A 10,691-nucleotide genomic window follows, 5' to 3' on the forward strand; every position below is an offset into this window, starting at 1 on the left:
TTCTTTTATCTACATGACAAACCCCAGTCATTCAGGCTCAAGGATTCTGTTCTCCCCTCTCTTTACAAACCTCACTGCAGCAAGCAACCCATGTTAGATTTCCAAAGAGTCATGCAGATGAATGGTCTGCAGGTCAAGCTCGCCTACTCCTGCAATCATGTTTATGCTGATGTTAGTAGTCTTTCTCTAGGCTTGAAGCATGTGTGATGGTGGACGGGCCATCAGCATCCTCTAAGAGCCTGTTGTGTGGATCGTTCTGTATAGGGAAAATGCCCCGAAGAAAAGGCGTGGAGAATCACACCGTTGGATCGGGATTCATTCTTCTGGGACTTTTTCTGACCCCTCCAGCCTGCAGGGCCTGTGCTCTCCAGTATTCCTGCTCATCTACCTCCTGGTCCTCACAGGGAACAGCCTGATTGCACTCACCACAGTGGACTCAAGCCTCCACAGCCCCATGGATTTCTTCCTGAGGAGCTTGTCCTTGCTGGAGATCTGCTATGCGTCAGTCACTCTTCCAAAAAAGCTGGTGGGTTTCCTGATGCAAGATGGCAGGATCTCCTGGTTTTGTTGGGCAGCATCAAATGCCTTCTCCTGGCTCCCCTGGCCTATGACCGCTACAAACCCATATGTGCCCTCCTGCACTATACCCTCATCATGAGCAGGGGTCTCTGCATCAGCCTGGTGGTGGGGTCGTGGGGTACCACATACCCCACGTAGCAGTGCAAGTGGAAGTAGGACAGACCGACCAGGTGTTCACTTTGCCCTTCTGTGCATCCCATGACCTTCATCACTTTTTCTGTGATGTCCCCCCTCTGCTGGAACTGGCCTGTGCAGACACTTCCTGGAACCAAGTGATGCTGTACACCATCATCCTGCTATTTGCAATCCTTCCTTTCTCCTTAATAGTTCTTTCTTACATTAAAAGTATCAGGCCAGTTCTGAAAATACCTTCAGTTAACGGCAGACACAAAGCCTTTTCCACCTGCTCTTCACACCTCGGGGTGGTGACGCTCTTCTATGGCTCAGCCACAGTCGTCTACTTAAATCGACATTCAAGGCATTCTGTAGACACCGACAAATGGATTTGATGGGTGGACTGTTTGGTGGGTGAGGAATTGGTTGGATGGTCACGTCCAGAGCATAGTGGTCAACAGCTCAATGTCCAGATGGAGAGCGATGACAAGTGGTGTCCCTCAGGGGTCTGTATTGGGACCACTACTGTTTAATATCTTCATCAATGACATAGACAGTGGGATTGAGTGCACCCTTAGCACGTTTGCACCTGATACCAAGCTGAGTGGTGTGGTTGACATGCCTGTGGGGTGGGATGCCATCCAGAGGGATGTGGACAAGCTTGAGAAATGGGCCCAGGTGAACCTCATGAGGGTCCTGCACCCAGGCCTGGGCAACCCCCACTCTCCGTACAGGATGGGGGATGAAGGGATTGAAAACTGCCCTTCAGAGAAGGACTTGGGGGTACCGGTGGATGAAAAGCTGGACATGAGCCAGCAATGTGCTCGCGCAGCCCAGAAGGCCAACCATATCCTAGGCTGCATCAAAAGAAGCGTGGCCAGCAGGTTGAGGGAGGTGATTCTGCCCCTCTACTCTGCTCCGGTGAGACCTGACCTGGAGTACTGCGTCCAGCTCTGGAGCCCTCGGCACAGGAAAGACATGGACCTGTTGGAGTGGGTCCGGAGGATGGCCACAGAAATGATCAGAGGGCTTGAACACCTCTGCTATGAGGAAAGGCTGAGAGAGTTGGGGTTGTTCAGCCTGGCGGAGAAAAGGCTGCGGGGAGACCTCCTTGCAGCATTTCAGTACTCAGATGGGGGCTTATAAGAAAGATTGGGACAGACTTTTTAGCAGGGCCTGTGGTGATAGGACAAGGCGTAATGGTTTTCAACTAAAGAGGGCAGATTCAGACTGGATATAAGGAAGATATTTTTTTACCATGAGGGTGGTGAAACAATGAACCAGGTTGCCCAGAGAGGTGGCAGATGCCCCATCCCTGGAAACATTCAAGGTCAGGCTGGATGGGGCTCTGAGCAACCTGATCTACCTGAAGGTGTCCCTGCTCACTGCAGGAGGGGTTGGACTAGAGGACCTTTAAAGGTCCCTTCCAACCCAAACCATTCTAGGAGTCTACGATTCCATGATTCGATGATAAGAAAGTATGGTGCTGGGATATCTTAGGTGATTAAGGAGCAGTAGCTTTGAATGGAGCTGGACATGTTGCTCAGGGCTTCAGAGGTTCGGCAAATCCCCAGCAAACCACAGCTTTGTGTTGGAAGGAGAAGGCAGGGAGGGCAAAAAGAGATTCATAAAGCCTGGGAAATCCCAGGGTCAGAGCGAGGTGGGGAAGCAGCAGGGTGGCCAAAGTCTGCAGGAGAACTGCTGCAGGCGTGGGAGAGCATGGGACAGCCTGTGGTGGGGATGAGGGAGGGCCTTGGTGGGGCTGGGACTTCCCCACCACAACCAAGATCTCTGTCCTCTCAGCTCTCAATGCTGTCACTGCCACCAAGAGCCATGAGGGGACACCATGGCCTTACAGCCCCATGGCCTGGTTGCCTCCTCATCCCCCACAGCGTTCAGGCAGTCCGAGGGTCGTCCTGCTCTTGTCATCGCACACCCCCACATCGCACTGCTCCATGAAGAGCCCTGAGCAACGCATGAGGAGCAGGATCTCCCTTCCACGTCCCAGGGATGGGAGCTTGCCCGTCCTTCTTGATGAGACACACCAAGGGCTCACGTATGTCCTGGTTTTGGCTGGGATAGAGTTAATCTTCTTCCTAGTAGCTCCTATAGTGCTGTGGTTTGGATTTTAGTATGAGAATAATGTTGATAACACGCTGATGTTTTAGGTGTTGCTAAGTGGTGTTTACACTGGTCAAGGACTTTTCAGCTCCCCATGCTCTGCTGGGTGCACAAGAAACTGGGAGGGGGCACAGCCATGACATTTGATGCAAACTGGCCAAAGGGCTATTCCATAACATATGACGTCATGCTCAGTATAGAAACTGGGGGGCGTTGGCCGGGGAGTGGCGATCGCTGCTCAGGACTGGCTGGGCGTCGGTCGGTGGGTGGTGAGCGGTTGCATCACTTATTATTTTTTTCCCCTGGGTTCTGTTCCTCTCTCTCTCTTTTGATGTTTGCCTTTTCATTACAATTTATTATTATTATTAATATATTTTTTTTTTCTTTTTCCCAATTATTGAACTGCGCTCGTCTCGACCCACGAGTTTTCCTCGTTTTGCCCTTCCGATTCTCTCCCCCATCCCACCGGGGAGGGAGGGTGAGCGAGCGGCTGGGTGGTGCTTAGCTGCCGACTGGGGCTCAACCGTGACAAAGTGGCATCAAAGCCACCTGCACGGTGCCTTTGTCACCTGTAACCAGTGCTGACCCCTTTGCAGTCCAAGGCAGCCCCCAGGGAGGGGTACCGCCGCCCGTGCTTCCCTTCATGGCTTCATCGGTGATGGCCCTCAGGGGGCCACTGACACCCTCAGAACCTTGGAGATTTTAATCAAATTTTAAACACTTCTTCAGCAGCTTGTTCAATCTTCCTTCGGTACCTGCAGTTCAGGAACGTGGCACCAGAGGGCTCAGGGAAATGCAAATGCCCGAACACGCCATGGCTCTCTGCAGCTTCCTTTAATTCCTCCATTCTTCTGCGGTTCATGAGAGAGATGTCAGGAGTAGAGTCTAAAAGACAAGATTTGAAGACGAAATAACACTTGAAAAAGGGTTATGCTTTTCCCACTTTTCTTTTATTTTCCTGCCGACAGAATAAACAATATCACCAATCTCCACTTCATATTGATCCAGAGTCTCTCATGATGAAGTATGAATACGTCGGACAAGCAAGACCCTTTCTGGCAGACGCTGCAGAGACACTCTTCATCCCACCACCCCCATCACCCCCCACTCTGCCATTTCTCTGCCCGCTCACCGCAGACTTACATCACTCATGTTAAAATCGAAGCTTTTCCCACTCCGTTTGGAGCTGAATGTCTCAGCATCGATTCCCATCTGCTTTCTTTGGAGAAGTGGCTGCAGACAGCCACAGCATTTCTCTTCATTAACAAAAACAAAAACACAACTAAAAGGGAAAAGAGTAGTTCGGGAAAGAATAAATGACATTCCTCAGCTGTCTATCAAGTTCAAGTTGCCTCCATTCAATTCCACTTCTACTTTTGAGTGGAAAATCTTCCCTGAGGTTAGTAGGAAAGGACAGAGAGAAAGGCGAGGAAGGAGTTGGCCGAAGAGACGGTCAGGCGACAGAGCAGCAGCTTGAAACTGCCTGAAGCTCAAAGCAGCACCCGGGTACTTGGGAGGGGTCTGAGTGAATGGAGAGTAACGGGAGGAGGAAACTGGAAGGACTCTGGAAAATGCATATGTGCCGAGAGTCTGCTGAGAAGATGACGGGAGAAATGGTCAGTTTAATCAGGACATGTGGAAATACCTAAAAGATTTGTGAGATTCACTAGACTCCATAGTGGAGAGAGTAGTGGTCAAGCAAGTGCTGGGAAGATCAAGGTTTCTTGTCCTGAGAGCAGCACCCGTCCGGGAAAGTTTCATGATGGCAACACAGGAAAACATGATTTCTCTACTAAAAGTATTGCAACATTTCAGCTGATGAAAATGTTCCCGTACTATGTAAATGTGGAGAAAATTGCCTCATCTTTTCAGGCCGAGCTCAATTCCTGACCAGAAGCCTCCAGTGCCACTTGAGGAGGTCCTGGTGTGCCTGACAGACTGACCAGGGACTGGTGGTGACCACAAGGGGCCGTGGGAGACTGGGACCCTCCCATTGAAACTGCAGAGGGAGGGGACACCAGGCATCGGTGCTCCTCTAACTCAATCCGCCCTGATTGCCAAAAGTGTTCTTAAAACAAAACAGAAAAAGAAAAGAAAAAAACCCAAACGCAAACCAAACAGGCCCTCCTGCCCCACCATAGGGCAAATATTTTGAAAGAAATCAAGAGGGAGTATAAGAGCATAAGGAAGTTTAAAATATGGAAAGTGCAATAATAGCTATCTTTTGCTTTATTTTTTTATATTTTTTTATTTTTCTATTTGCTTAGTTTCCAGTTCACCACGTCCCTCCAAGCCCAACCAGCCCATCATTTCTATACCTATCAACTTAGTCAACCATGCAGAATGCGCTGTCCTAACTCGTGATCCCAGAGGACGTGCTCAGGGACACACTCTCAAGCAAACTGGGGCTAAGCAGCCTTTAGTTCCCCAGCTCATCTTCTGGGACTTCTTGAAAGATGCTCGCAACATTTGCTTTTCGTCAGTCTTCAGAAAGTTCCCCTGATCTCCCTGACCTTTAGAGATGATGATGAGTGACACCACTGTGACACTGGCCTGCTCTCCCATCACCCGTAGAGGCAGCCCCTCTGGTGCCCTCGACCGTTCAGGGCTGAGTTTGCTCAAGTAACCCCTGACCCGACCCCCTTCCACTGCTGGTTGTTGTCCTTCAGTTCTGCCGCCAGGTACAAAGGCCTTGAAGACCTTGCTGGGAAAGACTGAGACCAAGAGGACGCAGAGGATGTCAGACCTCTCTGCATCTACTCTCCCTGAATTCAGAAGTGGCCCCGCATTATCTGTGTTTACTTTTTTACTCTTACTGAAGCAGCAGCACCTTAATGGTCCTCTTGGACTCCCTTGTAAGGGTCATCTCTAGGGAAGCTGTGGGGTTCCTAAAGCCATTCCTATTTCTGAATTCCTCCACCTGAAGTGAGTCTCTGCATCCACCTCCTGGATGCTTCCATTAACCATGGAGCTTCCTCATGAGTTCCCTCTTCACCCAAGCTGCTCTTGTGAGCTATGCACTCACCACTGCTCTTAGTGCGCAATTCCGTCATTAAATACAAGCTGTACTGAGTTGTGCTGCCCTTCACTGCTGCCCACGGGATCGCCACTAAACCCCCCCTGAATAGGCCCAAGTCTTCCCCTCTGAGGTCTGACACCTGCACTCTGCTCCTCTCCTTCCTCATTCTGCTCAGGAGCTGGACCCCCCTCTTTCATGGTCACCACAGCCAAGGATGACACTGGTTTTCACATCCCTGACCAGCTCTTCATGGTTTGCAAGGACCTGATGCAGGTGAGCATCATCTATGTTGATGCAGCTGGTGACTTTCCTAAGAAATTGCTCCCACCTCCTCCACAAACCCCTTGGTCTTTTTTGACAGTGCTGGGTTCCCCCTCCAATGAACGTCAGGGCAATTAACGTCCCCAGAAAGAGCCCCAGCTCACTCATCTGGAGACTTCTTTGACTTGCTTAAATAAGGTCTTGTCCACCTCCTCCCCTTGATTGCAGGTTCTTGATCTCCCACCACCAGGTCGCCCTACCTGGCCCCTCCTCTGATCCTCACCCTCAAGGGCTCACCCAACCTCCTGACTCTCCCAGCAAGGAGCTCCATACATCCAAGCAGCTCCTTCACACAGAAAGTCTTCCTCTTCTGATGCTCCCAGCCTGTGTCTCGTGAAGAACCTTTATCCATCCATTGCAGCACGCGAGCTGTGTGAGGCGTCCCCCTGTGCCTCAGAAGTTGTTCCATCAATGTCACAGCTTGTGACAGACCATGGGGGTTCAGCTCCTCCTGTCTGTTCCCAGGCAGAGGACAGTGTTGCACACCTGGGCTGCAGCCCCTGAGCTGTGGCTCCAGGGCCATGCTCAGACTTGTCATGGTGAACAGTGGTACCAAGCACCCAAGAGTCCTTGTACACAAAAGCTTTGCCTCATGGCAGAGACATGCTGGAGCGGAAGGCAGATGGTGTTGTAAGAAAGAAATGAGGGGCTCGAGAAGAGAGCAATCCCTGCTGTGCCCAAGGTGAGAGAGAAACAGGGCCAGGCTGTGCAGCCCTGGCAGGAGAGGGCATTGCTGTGGGGGGGGGTCTCTGCAGCCCTGCAGGGCCTTTGGTGGAGAGAAGCACTGATCTCATGGTAAGACAAGGTGCTGCTGAAAGTGTCCTTGGTGTGGACATCCCCTGATCTAGTCACACTCTAAATTCCTTGGACTCTTTGAAGACCTTATCTTCAAGAGGGTAAGTCAAGGATGGAGGAGAAGAGAACCAGAAGAAGCTGAGAATGTAGGCCCACAAGTGCAGACCCCAGTGCAATGTGCTTCTTATTCATGCAGTGCCTTGCATCTCTGGATAGAGATGGGACAGAGCTGGCCTCACGGCAGGGGTGGGAACCAGTCACTTTCACCCAAGCACCGAATTCATCTGAGATGCCACCTGGGGTGTCTGTCACGCACCCGCTCTGGGTGGACATGGCTTTCCTGTAGGTCCTGTGCTGTCCCTGCCAGCCACAGGCAGTTTGGGTGGAGAGCCTTGGCCTCTCGCATGGCACTACAGGCCTGTATTTGGCCATTCAATGAGCAGCTGCCCTGCGTTAGGTTAGGCTAGGTGGGGATGTGTGAGACAGCTCTCGTTACAGACAACGGACAGCTAGTAAATGCAGCTAAAGGAGGGGAGAAAGAGAAAGACTTCACTCTCCCTCTGGCCCATAACTCCATAACACAGCGTGGGTAGGGACAGGTGGTGATGTCCTAAATGTGGGCATCTGCCGTCATTTCAGCGGGCTTCCTCACCAGGCTGCAGGATGATGCCCCCAGATGTTTCCCACACCAGGTGTTTGTGTGTGAACTCCTGGTCTCCATCTCCATCACTGACCATGGGACCATAGACAAGGGGTGCAGGTGCCTGTTTTTAACAGGCGCCATTACTGAAGCAGGAGGCATCTCACCTCCTGTGGGTTTGTGGCAGGCATGGGAGGGAGCTGAGGTCCCTTCCAGCCCCAGGACTGCAAATGCAGGATGAGATGCCTACCTGCTGATTCCCTTCCCTTCCCTGCGCATGGGCAAAGGACATCCCTCCCTGCCAGTGTCCAGGTGTCCTCTCTAATGCTGGGACAAGGAAGGGTGATTCTCAGACCTACGTGTGTCTCTCAGAGGAGAAAGGGCACTGCTGGAAAGAAACGCCTCTGCAGAGGTGAGACAGGCACCATGGGTGATTACTTGAGTGTCTTTGCAAGTAGGTTCCTGGAGAGCCCCAGGGACACCTGGAGGGAGGGCAGGGTGGGGTGGGGGGCAGAGGAAGTGAGGTCTTGGGCAGGTCCTCTACTGCTGGGCTGAGACAGGCTCCTGGGAGAGAGGGAGCTGGTGGTAAGCAGGCAGCACTGCAGAGAGACAGCTCTGCCAAGGGGCAACTCCTCTGCAAAGCGCAGCAGGGCTCTGGGAAAAAGAGTAGGGCAGAGAGAGTCTGAAGGCAGTCTGGAGTGGGAGGACAGAGGAGAGCTCAAAGGGAAGGAATCGTGACAGCCCCTGACACGGTAAGTCTCTTGGTGCAGGGCAATGCAGCTGCGGTTCCTGGAAGGCTCTCCTAAAGCTATCACAGCCTACAGCCTCCGAGATCTGTGCGGAGGAGTGCCAGTGCAGGGGCTCCTGTTAGACAAGTGTGAAGGGGTGAAGGCAGGGTGTGCAGCCAGAGCTGCCCAGGGCATTTCAGAGGGGACTTTTCCAGAGGAAGTTCAAGGCAGGAGGTACCTTAACAGGTAAAGATCGTTCCTGAGTCTCTGCTTTCCATTTCCTGCTGCTGCAGGGAAACAGGAAAAGGCGCTGCTGTGTTTGGAGAGGGAGACTGAGAGTCCTGAGCTGCTGCACTGGGAGATCAGTAGGTCTGGTAGGAGCCAAGGAAACTGCTTTCACCCACTCCTCTACCTCCAGAGAGCACCAGCATCACCTCTGTTGTCCTCATCAGGGTTTGTCTGACCTGCTCCTTACTGCCTGCAAACGGGGAGTTCCTCTCGAGAGTGCCTGAAACTGGCAGGTTTCTTCAGGTCAGGGCTGAGCAGACAGTAGTTGGTGCTGGGGTCTGTGATCCCTGACAGGGAAAACTTGAGGGCAGAGAAACATTTCCCGGCAGGGATAGCTGCAGGCAGCAGGCACGTGGGCAGAGAGCTGTAGGAAACTGCAAGCAGCAATGTCACGGGAGGGAGAATTTGGCAAGCTGCCTGTCATGCCCTCCAACGCAGCCCCCTTCCTCTGAGCAAGACCCCCGGTCTGGTCTCCCACCCAGCAGAGCCTCTGCCCTCAGGGCTGTGTGGTGCAGGGCAGGAGTTGCCTCCTCTGCAGCCGGAGCTCTGGCACAGCAGAGCTGCATCTCTCCTGACACGTGGCCACTTCCCTCTGCAGAGCCAAGGGGCTGAGAGCGACTGCCCTGGGATTTTGCTAGCTGGGAGGTGCTGTGCTCTGCTGGGGAAGGAGAAGGTTTTCCTGATTTTAGGAAAGGGGGTTTTAGGATGAGAATAATAGTGATAAAACGCTGCTTCCCTGCTCTCCAGGTGCACAAAAAACTGGGAGGGGGCACAGCCAGGATAGTTGATCCAAACTGGCCAAATGGCTATTCCATACCATATGACGTCATGCTCAGTACATAAACTGGGGGGAGTTGGCTGGGGGGTATTGATCACTGCTCGGGGACTGGCTGGGCGTTGGTCGGTGGTTGGTGAGCGGTTGTGTCACTGGTTTTTTATTTCCCTGGGCTTTTGTTCCTCTCTTGCTCGCTAGTTGTTTTCCTTCTCATTACAATTTATTATTATTTGTTGTTGTTGTTGTTCCAATTCTTAAACTGTTCTTATCTCAACCACAAGTTTTCTTACTTTTGCTCTTCCGATTCTCTCCCCCATCCCACCGAGGGGGGAGGGTGAGCGATCGGCTGTGTGGTACTTAATTGCCGACTGGGGCTAAACCACGACACTGCTCTTGGGGTCCCTGGCAATAAGAGTGGTGGTGTGGCACAAGGGGTGGGGTGTTGGGTGCCTGCTTTGACGCTGCCCTGGAGGGCGCTGCCCGGGAGGTGTTTCCATAGGACCAAGGTGTCCAAGGCCTCTCTTCATTTTCCAGGCTCGAGACACTGCAGTCAGTGGCTGGGCAATGAGACACTGCTTCCCTTAGCAGACATCACCTTAAGACACCAGGTTCTGCTGGACAGGGAGTGCTGTGGGGCTGTGAGCATCAGCCCAGAAGGGCATAGCTCTCCTGTAGGACCTTGGTGATGTCTGAGTGCACCTGATCTGCCCATGTGGATCAGCTTCCATGTCCTGGCCTCTTCATCCTTCTCTGCAAAGCTGTGCTGGAAAGGAGAGGTGTTTTGAAATCTGCACCTTGAACTGGTCCCCTCTGCTCCAGGTCCAGTCCAGTTGCTTTTTCAGAACAACCTCTGTGTGTAGTCCTCCTCCAGCGGAGAGCGGTGCAAGCACAGAGCAGCTGGGCACCAGGCTGATGGACAGAGCAGCCACCTGGATGGGAGCACTGACGCAGCTTTACACTGAGTGCAACAGTCATCGGGGGAAATTGAGCCTTTCCAAGAACATTTCCCAGGTGGGATGGGGGTCTCTGAATACTAACACACAGTGTAACGAGACACATGTGCTGCACCTCATCTCCCACCTTCCTCTGTGGAAGAAAGCGTCCTTCTGAGCTTTTTACCCTCTGCTATAGTGCAGCCCAGGGATCCCCTCCCCAGGACCCCTCCCTCCAAACACACTGGGTGTTGCTGCCTCCATGTGTCATTGCTGTAAAGCAGGGCTGACCCTTAAGGAGCCCATGGGTAGAGGGCACTGCTCTGCACAGCACACTCAGCCACCACAAACCAGAGCTGAAGCCTCGGAGATGCACAAC

At 52.5% G+C, this 10,691-nt stretch overlaps 1 protein-coding gene across 1 annotated transcript; it reads left to right on the forward strand.

Annotated features, from left to right (window-relative positions):
* Positions 1 to 269: 269 nt before the first annotated feature.
* Positions 270 to 1,088, forward strand: LOC142403101 (olfactory receptor 10AG1-like). Its single transcript, XM_075489264.1, is given in 4 exon segments — positions 270 to 329; positions 332 to 557; positions 560 to 711; positions 714 to 1,088. Coding segments are annotated over 4 exon segments (813 nt in total).
* Positions 1,089 to 10,691: the final 9,603 nt, after the last annotated feature.

This window comes from Mycteria americana, unplaced genomic scaffold, assembly GCF_035582795.1.
Source record: "Mycteria americana isolate JAX WOST 10 ecotype Jacksonville Zoo and Gardens unplaced genomic scaffold, USCA_MyAme_1.0 Scaffold_104, whole genome shotgun sequence".
Taxonomy (NCBI): Eukaryota; Metazoa; Chordata; class Aves; order Ciconiiformes; family Ciconiidae; genus Mycteria; species Mycteria americana.